Source organism: Neodiprion pinetum, chromosome 6 (genome assembly GCF_021155775.2).
Source record: "Neodiprion pinetum isolate iyNeoPine1 chromosome 6, iyNeoPine1.2, whole genome shotgun sequence".
In the NCBI taxonomy this organism is placed as follows: Eukaryota; Metazoa; Arthropoda; class Insecta; order Hymenoptera; family Diprionidae; genus Neodiprion; species Neodiprion pinetum.
This window is the reverse complement of record NC_060237.1, coordinates 3,633,822-3,652,118: the sequence shown is the minus strand read 5'-3', so window position 1 is coordinate 3,652,118 and position 18,297 is coordinate 3,633,822. Positions and strand designations below refer to the sequence as shown.

The window sequence follows — 18,297 nt, the reverse complement described above, 5'->3', positions numbered from 1 at the left end:
TATGCTCTGCATCGAATGTGTAACCGGTATTTACGTGCACTTGCAACGATTAAGCCAACTTGGCGTGATAATATTCAATTATTTAATGTGTTAGACGTACCCCAAAATTAAATCCGCGGCGACCGAGACGCTACGTCCGAACTTCACGACGTTCGAACCTCGTATCTAGAGTTGCAAAATGGCCGCCGGTTCGGTCGTGCTCGGATTGACTCGGAGTTGTTCGGGTGACTTCGCGCACACATTCTTAACCGCGGTATTTTGAACGGAGACCGCGGTATTTGTTCGATGGTATCTACACTACATGCACTTTCGTTACACTTTTGTACTACAATTGTTATATTGGCAGAAATATATAAGTTCAGAAGTAATCGAATCGAATATTTCGTCGGAAATTTTGTAAAATTTCGTCCACTTCCGTAACTGAAGAGATAATATTTAAATAATGTTGTCGTTTGGTTATTGCCGATTTGGATAAATCTTTTTTTCTGATATTTAAAGAAAAAATTAATCGTGTCATCAATTTTTAAACATTTGATCTGTAAAATACATGTTTTATATCCAGAGCCATCTAACCCAGTTTCTCTCAATGCGTTCGTACACAATTTTAAAAGAGCTCGTCATCTACAGTCACGCGTATCCAGAGTCAAGCAGAAAACAGAAAACACATCATAACCTTAAAAAATTTATCTGCTTCTTGATACACTGTTCTCCCACAACATAACATAACCTCTCTTATTCCCTTACAGATGGAATCACTTGTCATTGGGTTATCGATAATAGTGGCCTAGTAAAATATAACTACTAGTAACTATTGGTCGTTCAGATATTCATTTTAAGTGTATTTGACTAATAGTCTACAATGAATCCTGCTGTGAAAAATCTGCGAAAGCAGCGAAGAGCACAGCACCGACTCGCTAGGGATATGAATATCAAATGCAGCGATGAACCTACGCAGGTCAGTGTTATAATAATTTACAATAACGAGACAAATATCATAACGCATCAGGATTCACGATCTTAGCTATGTAGTGGTTTACTCAATGTAAGAATTCATTTTCAGTGCCTAATGATTTGCAATGCCGGACTGGTTACGGGATTGCGAAGAGATGATGTGGATAGCATCGTAAATGAATTGGTACCATCGTATAATTTAATCATGCCAGTCGGTAAATCGTATTGTTTTTTGAAACTGCGTACTAAGGAACATGCTCAGATTGTATTCGACGCTTTACATGGCAAATTGAAATTTCAGGACAAGAATACCCCATTGTATTTGTCCTTTACTGAAACTGGTATGGATCAAATCAAATTCTTTTGATGGTTTCTTCTTACTTCTTTGTTCATACATTCGAATGACGATCATTGGTATGAGTAATATAGAAAACATTCATGCCATAAGCTGCAATTCAACTCAACAGAAATGAAATAGATCTAGATTCAGAGTATCTAGTATTTGTGTATAATTGAAAAGATTATACTTTGCAGTTCCAAGTGCAGATGACGATTTGTGGAATAAACCTCTCCCACCAGGGTTGAGATTAATAGAAGAATTTATAACTTTGGAGGAAGAAGATTTCCTTTTGAAATTTCTCGACTGGACAGAAACAGGTAAGTTTTAAATATCAGTTTCAACCTCATATCTCAGATATTAAAATATTGTAATGAAATAGAATTCATCCCATAAATTACTTCGATTATTTATAACGTTTTACTGAAAACAGTTTCTAGAATACTCAAACTCTGATTCTTATACTCATGTACGTTGTTCTAGGGACAAATCCCTCTGAACTGAAGCACAGACAAGTCAAGCATTTTGGATACGAGTTTCGATATGACACTAACAAAGTGGACCCTGACAATCCAATAGCTCCTATTCCAGAATCGTACAAATTTCTGCTAACTCGCTTCAAGGAACACCAATGTGGAAACTATGATTATGATCAGCTTACAATCAACCGTTACTTACCAGGCCAAGGCAAGTTCCTGTTATTCCTTTTCAAAGATGAGTCTCGCGACTGTGCAAGGAATAAATGTTACTGGTTTTATTACAGGTATTCCCCCTCATATAGATACACATAGTCCGTTCGAAGATACTATTCTTTCCTTGTCTTTGGGTTCCCCTTGTGTGATGGAATTTAAACGTGGGGAGGAGCGAAGATTGGTATTTCTTTCATCCAGATCGCTACTGGTTATGTCAGGGGAAGCACGATACGCATGGATCCACGGAATTGTACCAAGACACAACGACGTTATCAGAAACAGAGACGGAATAACGGTTTTGCAAAGGTCAACGCGTACCTCTTTCACATTTCGGAAACTCCACAGTGGTGACTGCAGATGTAGTTTCGAAAAATATTGCGACTCTCGAAAAAATTATTCCTCGACTATTATCAATAATAACTTAGCCTCTGATATAGAGAATACATACGTTCATAAGGTAAAGTTTACATCGAGTGCTCACTTTTACACCATATACATACCCATCTTTAAACCTCTCGTATTTTCCATTATTTTTATTCTAGGTTTACGAACAGATATCAGACCATTTCAGTGAAACGCGACACAAACCCTGGCCTAATGTAACAAAATTTATTGAATCACTGGATAAAGGAGGATTGCTCTTGGATGTTGGATGTGGGAATGGAAAATATCTCCACGGAAGACCAGATATCTTTAAGGCAAGCCTCTTCTAATTGGCGTAAAGAAAATTACGCTATTATTTCACAATCTTGTGACTATTCCACATTTACCATATCCGATTATACTTGTAGTAAACTAAAGCAGATATCTTCGTTTCATTTTAATATCTTCAACTTCAGGTGGGTTGTGACCGCAGTTTTGGATTGACTGATGTTTGCCATGGTAGAGGATTCGAAGTATTACTGGCGGATTGTTTGCATATTCCATACAAAAACGATTCCTTGGATGCTGTGATCAGTATAGCGGTTATTCACCATCTTTCCACAATCGACAGAAGAAAACAAGCCATTTCCGAAATAACACGAGTGTTAAAACCCGGAGGTCATTGTTTAATCTATGTTTGGGCAAAGGAACAAAAAAAGAATTCCGTAGCATCCACCTACTTGAAAAGTCGCACAAATGAACATGACAAGCTTTTGAATGATTTGGGGGAAACTGTGACTATCGAAGGAGGCGCAATTCTTCCTGTCCACGAAAACCGTACGGAATTCACACATTCAGATATGCTCGTTCCGTGGAAACGAAAAGGTGGTGGTAATTTCCTTAGATTCTACCACGTATTTGAAGAAGGCGAATTGTCCAGTTTGTGTTCAGAATTGCACAACGTTTTAATTACGAATACTTATTACGATCAAGGCAATTGGTGTATAATTCTAGAAAAAGTAAAAAGCTAACCAGCAATCAATTTTTCTGGAATCTATGAAAACTTGAACATGTAAACTAGAGAAATTCTGCTCAAAGTGCACAGTAATAAAATCAAATATTATTTATCAGTGAAAAATGTATGATTTTCTTCATTATTGTTTCAGAATTTTTGTTTTTGTGTCTGCAAAACTTGACTGCCATCAATTATTGTTCTGTAATTCTCACAATAGCTGAAAAGTTTTAATAAAATGTATTTCAATATCATACTGGCTAGGATGAACAATGGTAATTAAAAATTTCAATTCCGAAAATATTACAACAAAAATGATTAATACATTATTCGTACATACCCGTTCGTGCTGATTGCCGAGGAAAGTAGACTGTTCATTTACTGCCATTTCTTTGTACCTAGATCGCGTTTCGGTGTCAAAATTGTTCCACATTTTTGTCAATTCTTTCATGATATCATTCCTCTCCCATTGCGGATGCTCTGAACTGATTTTGTGCCGTTCAATATTGCAAAAGTAAAAGAATCCTAGCCTGCAATATAGTCAAATCCATGATTAATATTCTGAAAATGTATCTTCAGAGTTAGATAAGAATATAAATGTAACATTGACAATGAGTATTATAATCATTGTTAAAACGTAAGATCGTGTACCAGGTTGTGTCGGGTTCACCCTCATCTTCAATATCCGAATATATTTCTTCATCATCCTCCTCCGTCACATTTTCGTCTCTACCTTCTTCCTGCGGGACAGAAGTTTCTTTCTTTTCCTCCATCACCAAAGTCCAGAAGCCCGTGACTGTGTATTCGAATAACTGATATTTCAATTGAGTAAGTAAGTAACATGAATTTATACCTATTTCACTTCTCTATCCACTATTAAATCAAAGATTAAAACTTGCCCAAAGCTACGAAGATTAATTAATTAATAACGTTCTACCGCACGGTGTTGGTAGCGAAAATTTTACCAAATAAAGATAAGATAACTATCCTACCTATCCGCATCACGCCTTGGTGCTGCGATCAATCAACTACGTTTACGAGGGCAGAGTTTTCATATATTCCCGTAACGTGTCAGGAAAAAACAGGGTAAAAAAATTTGATCCGTTTAAATGTATGTTTCTGCTTAGTTTTATCCTAATGATTTGTCTCGTGGGCACGTAATCATATCAGCAGTCTTGTGTCTCTCTCGCATTCCCATACTGTTGTCTAGCTCTGTCTCTTTCGCACTCTTGATTGTCAGCACTGACCATCAATCATTAACGGAATGTGGCCTAAGCAATACTTTCCTATCGTTTCTATCGCAGTCTCATTGTCAGTAACCAAGATTTTATTCAATGCAGAACTCAATTAAACCAGGAAGATCTCAATCACAAATTACGCCCAACAGAATAAACTGAGAGTATTTATACTACGGCTGAGTAGTAGAAATGCGTAAATACTCCGAGCTTCGAGTATAGCGAAATCAATTATGTGAATGACATTGACCATTGGGAGCTTAGAGAATTAGATACAAAAGCATTGAATTTCTGTTAATACAGCATGAATGGCACAAGGAAATGAATGAATGTGGAAACGCATGCAAATCCATTAGAATTCAACGAATATCTTTAGACATTCTTAGCGTTCGAGGTGCTGAAATTCGATATTATTCAGCAGTGACGAAAAACAAGAATCAAGTGCATCAATAGTGCTTACAACGTTCCTAACTATGATCGTCGACCAAAATTGAACCCTCCGTAATTTTATCGTGTAATGCCGACAACTCGATATCTCTCAGTCGTCTCAGTCAGCCAGCCGGCACGAAGCAACCATTTTGTTACGCTTCGTCGATCTTTCGGATCGCGTCAATAATTGCCACTTTTCTCTGCCTCGCGTATATTTTGATAAAATCAGTAGATGCCCGCGTGGGTGGTGGATGTCGATACGAGCCGAGATGCGAAATCTGGTTATCCCGAAGAATAATTTTACAAACTCTACGAATCAATTGAGGCCGGCCCTCGCCCTACGAGCTAAACAGCTTCACGTCATTTTTTTCAGTATGTATAGAGGAGAATAGTAATAATTTACCTCCTTATCGCTTGAACCGATGTTTTATATCGAGCAAAGCTCACCGAATATCCAAAAACGTTTCAACAACGTGAAGTTAGCTGTTGAAGTGACCTCGTCAGTTTACATGAATCTCACAATCGTAATGTTCCTACACCTACTTCGCATACTGACCAAGTCTCAATACATTGATTTCACTAGTTTTAGCGACTCTCGAAACAAAATATACTCCATGTATTTTTCCTATTGCTCTGCTATTGCGCACAATAATTCGTAGCTTAGTTCTCGTAACGGCACAATACTTCAGAGACGGATGAAGCAAGGGCAAGTTTGGCTACGAATTAATCTACCAACAATATAAGTCTAATACGAGTACAGATTATTTTACATATTTTTTGAAAAGTTTATTTATCCCTAAGAGATATACAAAACAAACATTTTCCTTTGTAACTATTACAATTCCCTAAAATAACACAGAGAATTCATCTGTCATGAGTTTCAATATTTGTTTTTATTATTATCTCCATCAAATGGATGTATTTATTTTTATTTTATTTTTTTGACTTTTATCATTTTTTTTTCGTATCAGTACAATTCATTTTTAACCAGCTATGTTAAAATTATGCACATCTGCAAATCAGTATTAAAATATTACAATTTCATATTTTACAGTATTCGTCCTCTAGCTCCCTCTAAAACAGGTTTTCCTCTTTTTGTCGGTTTTCTTTCATGTAATAATACAATTATTCATTGTGTGACAGTGTGCAGGGGAGAATGAAGAGTTACGTTGTGTAAATGGCGGCTAAAACTGCGGCTGAGCCAAGAAGTCAAGGTGCGAAGTTTAATTACTCAGTCTGTTGCGGTCGCAATACTGTGAAAACAAAAGATTGATTTCTTTCTTGCCACTGTGCAGATAACATTTTTTTAAACGATCGGCGTCACACTTTTTTAACGCACAATTATAGTCAAATAAATGGCCAAGGGTCACAAGGTTCTTCAGCTCTTGTTCATCACGTACACGTTCGGTACGATACAACAGCAATATATGCCCTGTTTAGTTTTGGCTCAAATCTCAATAATTGGGATCTGTACATAGTAGGATCTAGGAATGTTAACTTTACGAGAAAACCATAATAATTTATTATAATACAGCCTCCTGTACACCATGTGACTCAAGGCAGTACAAAACAACACACTATGTACCTCGCTTTCTCTAACGCATTGTAATTACACGCACGGAAATGATTTAGAAAAGAGAAAAAAAAAATTTGTATGTAAGGAGAAAAAAAAAAAAGAAATAGAAAATAAATGAACGAACGAACGTCGAAAACGATAATAATAGTAGTGGTAATTAATATTTATAATGTAAACTTGGTTTTGTTTTATTGATGAAAAATGAATATAAGAGGGAGGATGTAATGGTAAGGACAGGGACCGATTACAAGGCAGCATTTTTTTTAACACGATGCTTAATTACAAATTCTTCAGAATTATTGTTATTTGTTACAACTTTAGTAAAAAGAAAATAATAAGATTTCACTTATTAATGTTGCGAGTAGAGCAGTAGATTGGCGGTGGTTCTCTCAAGTCCCTGTACCCTCCAATCGAACGGGCTATGGGTAAAGGTAATAAGGTAATCTTTTCGTTCCTCTATCCTATACCACTTTACATGTTTTATGTACTATCAATATGTTAAAATACAAATGTCACTCATACAATCTCCGCTCGCATCACTCATACATACAATTTTTAAAATAATTATCATAATCGCGGTATTTTTAATTATTATTATTGTAAATAATCAGGGGAGGGGGATGGTGGTTAGTTATTTGTTCTCCTAGTGGTGTAAGTACGCTCACGCTAAGGTCAATGGTATGTACAGTAGGTGAGGTATGCTTGGGGATATATCAAGGACACGGGGTGATGGACCAGAGTTTCAACTGTGTCCGTTATTCGTCATCCTCTTCACCATCTTCCTCCTCCGCATCCTCCTCGCTGTCGTGTTTCACAGCGATTGCCGGGGCTCCGACGCCAGGTCCCCCGGTCTTCAGTTTCTTTTTGTACGCAGTCATTTCCTGAAAATATGCAGTCGATAATCATCTCTGGTTGTTCGTTCGTTATTTTGATCGGCTTGTCAGTTGTTGAACGGTACTGATCGATCCCGCATTCATGATAATGAACACAGCTGGTAGAAAAACCTGTCTTGTCAAATGTAGTAGCAGTGGTAGTTACAGACAGTATAAAGAGGATTTTTCTGTTGCAGAAAATTTCACGATACATCTATTTTATTTTGAAAAAAATACGATTATTGCGGTTGTTCATCTGATTGCTGCATAAATACTCAATATTCTGGAGACAACGAGAATATCTTGTAATTCGTCAAAGTGAATTAACATTTATACAATGGTTCCACATACCCTTTCATATCGAGCCTTATCCTTCTCTGCCATGGCTTCGTACTTGGATTTCGTTTCAGGCTCTGCATCAGACCACTTCTTTCCTAGCTCCTTGGCAATATCTCCAACTCCATATTCCGGATTCAATGACTTGACCTTACCACGCTCGTCATTGCAGAACCAGAAAAAGGCCGACCTGTGTACCAGGATCAGTGTGAAAACGTAAAAATTGCCGGCAGACATCAACCGATTGGAGATGATGCACTTACTTAACGAATCTAATCCGAATATTTCAAAATTGTGCGACTAGAATGTCATGTTCTCATTGAAATGAAGAAAAACAAAACGAAACACATATTCGTCATTGTAGGATAAAGGGAGAAAATAAAATCGCGACTTACAATGATCTCTTGGGTGCATTTGGATCTTTGATGTGCTTGCGTTTCTTGCCTCTGCCTGTTTTATTCTCACCCTTGGGTGGAGTGTAATTCTGCATCTCAGCATCATACCTCTTCTTATCTTTCTCAGCCATTTCGTGGAAGCGTTTCTTCTCCTTATCCGACATAGTCTGAAAATTATCATTGCCGTATGAACCTGAATCAAAAGTGCGGTAATACACATACATACATACATATGTATAAAAAAAGAAACAAAAATAAGCTAGCGTGAAATATCGCGCCGATAGATACGCAGTACTGGGAAATTCCTGCACCTGCGTCAACAAGGCAACACAACCGGCAGCCTGGGCAGTTCAGAAGATGCGCTATTTCACGAGTTAAAAATGACACGCCGTCGGTGCAAGGAAGTCTGCTAAAATCAAAATTCAAGTGTCGTCGCATGATTACGCGACGTGCCGAATTCATTTGGGATAACTGATGGAGAATAATAGCGTTGAAACGAAATGTGAAAAAGAAAAGGAATAGCTGGAATTACAAAGGTACTCATATCTATCAACAGCCAGCGAATGTTATCTATAGATGTTTGTAAGTTGATACTTTGATAGTCAGCAATTGAAAACTGAGTATATCAAACGACGTCGCTATAATCTATCAGACTGATGACTAGATCCGCGAAGGTGCCCACAACAGTATGAGTCACATTGTAATTTAACAATGAATTGAAAGTGATGTGTACAACAATATCGTACGCACACATCGAATAATTATCCATCAATTGGATATAAATCCTCGGGTATACGTATTTCTCGACGATTTAAACTGATTTAAACACAAATGCTCGTATGTCACGTACATGAGCTATTTGTATCAAAGCGAAGTTGTACACACGCATACATATACACACATATACATATATATTCCCGTATATGTATACTATATACATGTATATTCGGCAAAATTCAAGAATCTATACGTGTGGTGAAACTGCGCGGGCGCGTGCGACGTTATACCTCCTCCCATACCTATAACCCAGCAACCAGCCAGCGAACCAGCCAGCCAGCCAACCAGCCAGCCAGCCAGCCTTTCTCCGCGTCTCAGCTAAAATCCATAAATATAATAATCTATTTAACCGAAATAAAGAATGGGTATGAATAAGCATAGCCGGCCAAAATAATCCGCGTTAATCAAAGCCGTTACAATTATCGGTCTGAAAATTTTACCGTCATCCAACGCATAGCGTTATTAATATAACGATATATTGAAAGTCGTATTACGTCTTTTAGCCTGTTATATACGAAAGGCGGCGGTATAAAATCAAGGTGCGGAGCCGTCGAGGATGTGGAATGGTCGGGGGAGCGAATGCCGGCCGGGGAAAGACGGGGGAAGGGAAAGGGGAACAAGAACGAGCGGGAAGCGAGGGGGAAACGGAGGAAGAGGGAAAAGAGGGAAGCCGAGGGGTCGAAGTTGGTCGATAGTTGGGGGCAACGGCAACGTCTATGGCGCCCGAGAGCAGCCCCAATCGTTACCGTTTTCCATTGACAAACATGTTTAATTTCACGATTTTTACAGTGAAACGAACATTTGATTCCGAACATCGAAGTAGAATAATTCGGCCGATTTATGCTTCCTCTCGTTTCCAATTAACAAATTGCCAAATAATTGAAACATCGAACGGACTTCTTCGTTCGTACACCAATTTGTAGAATTTTCAGTCAACAGCCCGACAACCGTTACATGTGTGATACATTTGATGACGTGTCATTGATTAGATTGGGGGGGGCGGGGGGGGAATGAAAAAGATTGGAAGAAAAAAAAAAAAAATTCCATCACCCGTACTACGGGCCTCGACTCGTTCATCAATTGGCTCAAACGAAATTAAACGAAGAATATTTTGACGATTAGGAGCAGTGCACGCGATCGCATATGATTATCGTTAATTTGCCGCTGGTGGGCCTCTTATACCGATTTTAACGATGTTGCTCAAATTTCCAGATAATACGGTGCAAAGACTATAGAAAGGGAGAAAAGATGAGGAACAAGAAGGAGAAAAAAAAAAAAAAAAAAAAACCCAACTAGAATGCGAACGAATGATGAAAGAAATTTAAATAGTCTTACACGAAAAGGCAGGTGTTATTTGAACGTTCTGTTCAGTTTTACAGCCGCGCAAGACCCGTACGAACGATTCGATACAACGAAAACACATTTTATTTTATGTTGGGTATAAATAAGGCGTTAATACCTAGTGTTCGGTGGTTTAATGAACCGAATCGCGATTAGGGAATAATAATAAGCAGGCATAAATTGTAAAGGACTCACCTTCCACCTGAGAGCACACTTTTTGGAAAACTCCTGGAATACGATGTTCTCTTCGGGATGTTTCTTCTTGTGCTCCTGGCGACAAGTCTGTACGAAGAACGCGTACGCAGTCATTCGCCCCCTCGGCTTAGCATCGGCTGCCTTTCCTCTCGGCATTTTTCCTCGCTGTAAGCCCTGCGCGTGATTTTGCAGATTATTTTGCTGTTGTGGTAGCTGCTGTATCTGATGCTGTAAGCAAGGATACCATGCATTTCTTGGATTCGAATAATTTATTTTAACGCTGCGGAAGCGCTCACTGCATTCAACGTTCGCAAATTTATTCTCATACGCATTGACATGAAAGTTTGCGTGCGAAGGTAAATTTTCCTTCTTTCTTTACTCTATTTATTTTTTTTTTTCCGTTACTCTTGCAAACTTTTACCTCTCCCAGACACACGCGAGATTCGTCAAAGTAATTGAACCGCTTACGACTATTTTCAGCCTATCCAAGGAACTCGGGAGGGGGGAGTGAATGATAATCAATTTGAAAATGTATCCGCACACTCCGGTTTGCACGGTTCCAAATATTCAAAACGCAACTGTTGTTCCTGCTGTTCGAAAAGCATCGCACCGCCGAGTTTCAGTTTAATATATAAGTCGTGTACTGGTACAGTCTGAAAAATGCTTACACGAGCTAAAACGAGATTGGCAAATTCCGCAGAAAATAAGCAGAGGTATAATACGTGAGATACCTTATATGTGATGTGCTAGAATATTATTTGAGATGTAAGAAAAATTGAAAAAAAAAAAGATTCAAAAACCGTAAGCACGCGAATACCCGTGATGGTAGAGGAGAGGGGATATGAACATCTTATCCGAAATCATCCGACGCTAGAAATAATACGTACTGGAAGTGGATAACAAACATGTGTATAACACACGATATCGTCATCGTTATAAAAAATAGAAAAAATATAAGAATCCTAATTTTTCGTCACACCTTCAATGTTCAGTTTTGCATTTCGTACCGCGAGGTTATCGGAAAACGGTAACCACGAACATTCAACACGCGTATATATAAGTGCTACGCGTGGTCGTAAATTATTGTTCCAACTAGAAATACGAGTGACGAGAATAACCGGAAAATGTAGGGGAAAAATAAAATGAAATTCCTATACCGAAGGCGGCGACAAGTTAACAAAGATCTTGGAATAAACGCGATGGTAAATATTTTCGAACGGAGGATAAGTTCGTTGAACCATTTATTGATTTGTTTATTCATTCTTATTTTCTCGCATTTCACCATAAGCTAATAATACGTTGTATAAATGCGTAAGTTTACACCATATTTATATACGCATAGGGACATGTTTTCTAGTAACCACTGTGCGCTTGTTAAATTTAGGCGTTGGTTTGTCAACAGATGTATGTGTGTACCCTGGATCGTTACGTCATCGCTCGCCACGTTGCATATTTATATTAATCGTTTCTTCGACGATATATACCGAACAATAAAAAAAAAAAAAGAAAGAAAGAAAATAAAATTATTAATATACATATACGTTATAGACGTGGAATGTAATATCGCCTGCGTTTTAAATTTTGCCACTTATTGTGTTTCACGTTATTTAATATCATTTTTATTCGACGACCTCTCGAAATTATTTATATCATCACGAAAAGTTATTCTGAACCGGGTATAAGTGTAAGAAATCATTGCGTAATACATATATATATATATATAGACATATGATACGTATAATACATGTGCGTTATGCATGTACGTATCAAAACGCATTGCATGCGCGGGCGTTGCGTATTAATTAAGATTCTGTGAATCATTTCTATTCGCTAGTTTCGTGGAACCAAGAATGGCGATAATATTTACTCAAAATATTGAACGCTCATTCGTAATGAACGGCAAAGACAGTACAAGACTACGCTCGGTACAGGCTATCAAATAACACCATGGTGTCACGATACACACGTCCGTCAAGTAGCGTTGATCTACTCGACACGCGATACGTCACCGTTGCTACGTAAACAGATTAATAATAATCCCTAAATTCCAAAATGAAAGCCTAAAATTCCGTGGATGAAATCTCGAGAAAGAATCAACACTCTCCGTTATTTTATCGTCGTAAAATTGTTACGATAAATTTTTAGAAATAAATTGTGAAATCATTCCTCAAACAGACATGACACGGCAAATGGGTGTAAAATTAAACTTCTCTAACCGTAGACGGGGTAAACATTAGTAATATTATGTGGCAAGATAGTATAAAAAGAACGAGCGTCTAAAAATGGATTCCTAATTAAGACTCAACTCGAGAATCAGGCAAACGGTAATAATCGACTCAAAATTCAACAATCAGAATTAATGATCAAACATTGCGACTCCGTCGAACCGAAATTGTTCAATCTACCGAGCTGTAATTATTAATTGGCATTCGCATTTCGTTAGAACGGCAACGTTATTAATTTTCACATGCCACCATCCCGCACCGCTGTTTATTGCTGTTACGTCAAAATTTTTCTAACAACCGGAATGCCTGCGCGTCCATGATGCAATTCTCGTTTACTTTACCCCTCTCTCTCTCTCTCTCTCTCTCTCTCTCTCTCTCTCTCTCTCTCTCTCTCTCTCTCTCTCTCTCTCTCTCTCTCTCTCTCTCTCTCTCGCTCAGCCGCTCTCACGCTCTCTCACTCACTCTCGCTCGTCATTTTTCTCCATCCTCGTCTTTCTCGTGTATCTGGCTTGACCCCGGCGCGGATAGGTCGAAGTGAGATTTTAAAAAGACAAAATTGCCGTATAAAACAAAGCTTCCCGCAAAGAAGCATTAACAATAGTATCAGTAAATAAATTTTGACACCATTTACTTTTTGCACTTGTTCGTCATTCGTGGCAGAATCTTAATTTTTAATTTCTCATTTACTTCGCGCATAAATCACACCGCCGGTCGTGACATTAAACCAGCCGAGCTGCTATTGATCAAAGCATTACCGCGTCCGCACACAACACTCTGCGGAACACTTGAACAATAATGATCAATTCCTATAATCTTGAAAAGTGATTTAAGTCGGATAAAATTGTCAAATCGAAAGAATATTGAAGAAATTATTAATCAACTCCCGGTTTAAGTCGTAGTAGCCAGAGAAACAAAGAAAACCAATATAAATGAGTATAACCGTACTAATAAGACGATTTATCAATTCAGCATCGGGTCAATAAACTTTACCCCGCCCAAAGGATAGAGAAGAAGAATCGAGTCGAGATAAATCCGCTAGTGATTTTTCTCAATACAATAAATGCAATACACGCAAATGTCCATTTCGCTCCGTGCTTCGCGCAGGGTAACAGTGTATGATAAATTATCTCCCAACGTAGAAATAAATCGCCAACATTTTTTTTTTTTTTCTTTTTATGTAATAATTCTTCAAAGAGGCGAAATGGACGCACGTCGCAACGTTCGCACCAAAGGCACACCCGATGCACAACGAAGCGTAAATACTTTCAACAAAAGAGAATTAGAATAAAAACTGAAAGAAACACGAACAGTTTTTACTTCACGCACACGGTTCTATACCTACTCTCCCGCGGGCGACAAAATTTTATGGCTACGCCTTAAAACTTGATGGGGCAAAATGGACGATATGAAGGGGGAAAAAAAAAGAAGGAACTAAAAAAAAACCAACTACCGTCTACCGCCGCCATTGCTAGACCTCCGCAATGCAAGAAAAAGTAAAGCAATAACGTCGTCCTAGAACAACAACGAGAATATTAAGAAGGACACGTCGAATTAAAGAAGGGAAAGAACAAGTTCGAAACGCATAACGCGACACATACGAAATAGTATATACGTATACCACAAGTGGAATTTTCTCCTCTTCAACGACCGCGTTTGTCCGCCTTTGTACATACGGACGTAAAATAGTGAAGCTGCGATGACGGCGTGGCGAAAGAATTAACATTGAACGTGTACAGTCGCAACGCCCGTTAGTCGTCGTCGTCGTCGTCGTCGTCGCGGTTCACGGAATAAGACAAGGGTGTTGGGAGTAGAGGCTTTCGGATGAACAAAAGTTGAATATAAAATAAGACTAAAGGTAAAAAATAAAAAATGAAAAGTAATAGTCGGAAAAAATGCGATAAACTCGGAATGAAAAGGGGTTGCTGTTCGTTCGATCGGTAACATACCGGGGACATAATGGGGGGCGTGGAAGCTTGCGTAGTAATAGGCGATAGGTGTTGCTGTTGCTGCTGCTGTTGAAGCTGTTGTTGATGAAGATTATTTTGCGATGCCTCCATAACGCTGCCGGGATACCACCACTGAACACTGGGGGGTGCCCCGGGTCCGCCGGCACCTCCACCAGCACCCCCAAGCCTGTAATCGTAACCCCCCCGCATGCAGGATCCGACAGGCGCCGACGTCGAAACGGTCGACTGAGTGCCGGTAGTTGCCGGATTTTGGAAGCTGGAGGCCATCTTGTAGGAGAAAAGTTGCTGAGTGGCGGCAACCGCCGCCGTACTTCTAACGATGTCCTGATGATGCTGGGATAACTGTTGTTGCTGCTGTTGTTGTTGCTGCTGTTGCTGCTGCTGCTGCTGCTGCTGTTGCTGCTGCTGCTGTTGCTGCTGCTGGTTGATCAAGTGCTGATGGTGTTGCTGCATGGTTTGCTGCTGTTGTTCGGCCGATACGGCGTTAAGACCGCCTGGCCACCATACCGCTCCACCGGATCCATCCTCTCGCGTACCCGGGGACGCCGTGCCCCATCCACCGCCGACGCGGTGGTGTTCCGACATGTCACACACGTCCGTCTGTCACTTTATCTCCGGCGTTTGGGGAATTGCACACACACGAGAGATACACGGCTCACACGCACACACTCTCTCTCCTCCTCGTCGTCGTCGTCGTCGTCGTCGTCGTCGTTGTCGTCGTCGTCGTCGTCTTCGTCGTCGTTGTCGTCCTCGTCGTGTACGCCACGCAGCAAGGCAAAGGCAACGCGACACGCACGCACGCACGCACACACACTCGCTCGCTCACGCACTCATTCGTACGTCGAGCGAGTACCGCGCGCGCGCCTGCCAAACGTATGTACGTATCCCTCCTGTGTATCTCTGCCTCTCCCTCTCTCTTTGCCTCTCTTTCTCTCTCGCTCTCACACTCTCTCTCTCTCTCTCTCTCTCACGATAATGTATTTCACGTATCTCCGTGTGTGCGAGCGTACGTATCTAACTCTCTACGTCCGTGTGCGTCTCGAGTCCGGCTTCCTTGTGTGTCCGTGTTGTATGCGCGCGCGCGCGCTTCTCTGCAAATACGTATATATGTAAACGCGCGTGTGTCTGTATGTGTGAATGAATATATATATATTTATATATTATACACACACGCATATATATATATATATATATATATGTGTCTATACCTGCGAACGTATGTATTTTACAACGTTTCTGCTCCCTCTGTACAACAACGCCTTGTCGTGTCCCCGTGTGCGTACGTACGTTATTACGGGCAAAGGTATATAGCGTCTATGCCAAGGCACACACTGTCACACTGCGAAAGAACGAACGAACGAGGGAACAACGTTTTGTCGACGGCGTCTGGCCGCTGCTGCCTCGTTATTCGTCCACTGCGTCCCGCGCACAACAAAACACACCAAATGGGTTACAACACAAGGCTGCGAAGGGGAAAGAAATTCACCCTTTACTTTGTACACCGGGTTTCGAAAAGTTGTATTATAATATATACGTGAATCGTGTGCATATATGCACATACATACATATATATGTATGACTGTATATATATAATATGTGTGTATGCGTATACATATATATACAGACACACACACAGACACACAGACGCACGCACACACACGTACACGAGGTACAGAATTTTTTTATCGCATGTGTAAACAACGTTTACCGAAGTTCGATGAAAAATAGAAGAAAAGATGTAGAAACTTGGAACACACTTCGTAGATTTTTCACCTCTGGATGCGAAAAAAGCCGACGGGTTTAAACCAGTAAACGCGAACGGAAACGAAACGAAACGGAAACTAAAAACCAAAACGTGAAACTAAGCAACGCCGATCTGGTCGTGTAACACGCGTTCGCGTCTAACCCCTCTGCACACACACTATGTGGTTATATATCGATATATCGTTGGTTTTTGGTTGGTTAAAGGCGGCGAATCCGGCGGTGGCGGCGACGGTTACGCGTTCGACGCGCGATACCACGTAGGTAGAGGAAGAGAAGGTAGAGAGGACGAAGGTACGTTACTTGGGATGCGGTCTACTCGACGCTACGCTTGCCGTTCGTTAGCTCCGCGTTCGGTGGGAAGGAGAGGTAGGGGCGGCTAAGGGGAACGAGGGGAATGCCCGGGGTGGAGAAGGGGGGACATCGCGCCGTTCTCCGCCGCTCTCTCTCTCCCGCTCCCAGCACGCCCGCCCTCTCTCGCCGGCTCGGTCTATACTCAGCCGCCACGCCGCCACCTCCTCCTTCTCCTCCCCCCTCCGCCGCGGCCTCTAGCCTCCGACGCCGCCTCGCCGAACAACTACGTACGCAACTAAACGTACACGTATATTACACGCACACGCTGCTGATACACACTACTATTGCTTTTGCTGCTGCTGCTGCTACTACTACTACTACTACTACTACTACTACTGCTGCTACTACTACTCACACTACCAACGCAATTACTTTGCTACGCCGTTGCGACGTCGTCTGTCCTCCTCTTGAGCCGCGTATGTATATACGTTGAACACTGCAGCGCGACTGTGGCGCAGAAAGACAGAGAGAGAGAGAGAGAGAGAGAGAGATATGGGGAGAGAAAAACTTTTCTTCGACTCTTTTTCCCCCTCGTTTCTTTGCCGTTGGAAAATTCTAGCCACGCAAGGCAGCGGGAGAGAAACGTACGACGGGCGCGTTGACGTTGCCGTAAATCCGGCTGGTTTAGAAGAAACGCGGTAAATGACGAGGGAGTAGAAACGAAATAAAATTTATTCTCTTTGTCTCTCTCTCTCTCTCACGCTAGCGACCAACCGGCGGCACCTATTACGCGCGTATACACGGGACGAGAAACTCGCACACAAACGAACCGGCGTCGGGCTTGAGCGTGTGTGTCGGGGACGCGGCGTTGTCAAGTCGAGCTTTCACTAGCCGGTACGCGTACGCCGCCCGACGCTCACAAAGGAAAATCCTACCAGCCAACCCGAGTGCTGGAAATCCAGGGTAGGGATGCCCGGAGCCTGCCACCACGGCTCGGGCAACGCTGCCTGCCTTCCTTCTTTCTGCCGATCGAGAGCGTCTAACCGCCGGTGGTAGAGGGGCTGAACCCTTCTCTACCCTTGAAACTCGAGGTCAAATTTTAGGCAGAGATTTCTTACCATATTTTTACTTACTTTCTTTTTACTATAGTTTTATTTTTATTTTTTTTTATATCGTTAATTCGCCCCCTTCCTACTCTGTTTCGACGTTTGGCTTGTTTGGCTATTAATGAAAAATATCACGAGTATCCGCGCGAAGCGAGTTGAGAAGAGTACCGAGGATACGAGTACAAAGTGTACGTTGTACGCTGCCTGGTTGTACGGCCATCGCTCGATTGCGCGTATTTGAAACTGGCAACGCGCGAGCAGATATGAAAATTGAGGATTGAAAAATTTTGTGGTTGTTTTTTTCTTTTCTGTATCTTTTTTTTCTTCCGTTTGTTAAAACGGATCGAAACCGAGTGTAGCACATGCGTGTGTAAAATTCGGCTGGGTGTACCGGGTCGGAGCGAGTCAGAGGCAGCACGAATCGAAGAGAGAG

At 40.9% G+C, this 18,297-nt stretch overlaps 3 protein-coding genes across 10 annotated transcripts; 1 reads left to right on the top strand and 2 right to left on the bottom strand.

Moving 5' to 3' along the window:
* The first annotated feature begins 347 nt into the window (after nucleotides 1-347).
* Nucleotides 348-3,854, top strand: LOC124220904 (alkylated DNA repair protein alkB homolog 8). Of its 2 annotated transcripts, XM_069137479.1 has the most exons (8): nucleotides 348-364; nucleotides 747-955; nucleotides 1,061-1,292; nucleotides 1,486-1,608; nucleotides 1,772-1,975; nucleotides 2,052-2,437; nucleotides 2,523-2,678; nucleotides 2,820-3,854. In XM_069137479.1, the coding sequence occupies exons 2-8, from the start codon at nucleotides 860-862 to the stop codon at nucleotides 3,372-3,374; spliced, it is 1,752 nt and encodes a 583-aa protein (XP_068993580.1). In that variant the 5' UTR covers nucleotides 348-364; nucleotides 747-859; the 3' UTR covers nucleotides 3,375-3,854. The 2 variants fall into 2 exon arrangements, with proteins under 2 accessions (XP_068993580.1, XP_046486288.1); XM_046630332.2 differs by lacking the exon at nucleotides 348-364 and having other exon boundaries at nucleotides 369-955.
* LOC124220914 (high mobility group protein DSP1-like) lies at nucleotides 3,401-6,610 on the bottom strand. Of its 6 annotated transcripts, none has more exons than XM_046630352.2 (4): nucleotides 5,423-6,610; nucleotides 4,007-4,167; nucleotides 3,696-3,885; nucleotides 3,401-3,575 (listed from the first exon to the last, which is right to left on the bottom strand). In XM_046630352.2, exons 2-4 carry the CDS (start codon nucleotides 4,126-4,128, stop codon nucleotides 3,567-3,569), a joined length of 321 nt encoding a protein of 106 aa, XP_046486308.1. In that variant the 5' UTR covers nucleotides 4,129-4,167; nucleotides 5,423-6,610; the 3' UTR covers nucleotides 3,401-3,566. The 6 variants fall into 6 exon arrangements, with proteins under 6 accessions (XP_046486308.1, XP_046486311.1, XP_046486309.1 ...); XM_046630355.2 differs by having other exon boundaries at nucleotides 4,007-4,151; XM_046630353.2 differs by lacking the exon at nucleotides 5,423-6,610 and adding an exon at nucleotides 5,051-5,362.
* Nucleotides 6,611-6,870: 260 nt separating this feature from the next.
* Nucleotides 6,871-16,791, bottom strand: LOC124220908 (high mobility group protein DSP1). Of its 2 annotated transcripts, none has more exons than XM_046630343.2 (6): nucleotides 16,412-16,791; nucleotides 14,683-15,794; nucleotides 10,512-10,739; nucleotides 8,199-8,365; nucleotides 7,819-7,993; nucleotides 6,871-7,476 (listed from the first exon to the last, which is right to left on the bottom strand). In XM_046630343.2, exons 2-6 carry the CDS (start codon nucleotides 15,286-15,288, stop codon nucleotides 7,351-7,353), a joined length of 1,302 nt encoding a protein of 433 aa, XP_046486299.1. In that variant the 5' UTR covers nucleotides 15,289-15,794; nucleotides 16,412-16,791; the 3' UTR covers nucleotides 6,871-7,350. The 2 variants fall into 2 exon arrangements, with proteins under 2 accessions (XP_046486299.1, XP_046486300.1); XM_046630344.2 differs by having other exon boundaries at nucleotides 10,512-10,685.
* Between the last annotated feature and the right edge of the window lie 1,506 nt (nucleotides 16,792-18,297).

Bases quoted from the DNA above. Each gene is read 5' to 3' on its own strand.
- LOC124220908 (XM_046630343.2), bottom strand. From the start codon at position 15,288: ATGTCGGAACACCACCGCGTCGGCGGTGGATGGGGCACGGCGTCCCCG. The intron at 10,740-14,682 runs GTATGTTACCGA...CCTTGCTTACAG, and splicing joins CGCCCCCCATTATGTCCCCG to CATCAGATACAGCAGCTACC. The intron at 7,994-8,198 runs GTAAGTCGCGAT...CCTGGTACACAG, and splicing joins AATGCACCCAAGAGATCATT to GTCGGCCTTTTTCTGGTTCT.
- LOC124220914 (XM_046630350.2), bottom strand. The intron at 3,886-4,006 runs GTACACGATCTT...ACTATATTGCAG, and splicing joins GGTGAACCCGACACAACCTG to GCTAGGATTCTTTTACTTTT.
- LOC124220904 (XM_069137479.1), top strand. From the start codon at position 860: ATGAATCCTGCTGTGAAAAATCTGCGAAAGCAGCGAAGAGCACAGCAC. The intron at 2,438-2,522 runs GTAAAGTTTACA...TTTTTATTCTAG, and splicing joins AGAATACATACGTTCATAAG to GTTTACGAACAGATATCAGA. The intron at 2,679-2,819 runs GCAAGCCTCTTC...CTTCAACTTCAG, and splicing joins GAAGACCAGATATCTTTAAG to GTGGGTTGTGACCGCAGTTT.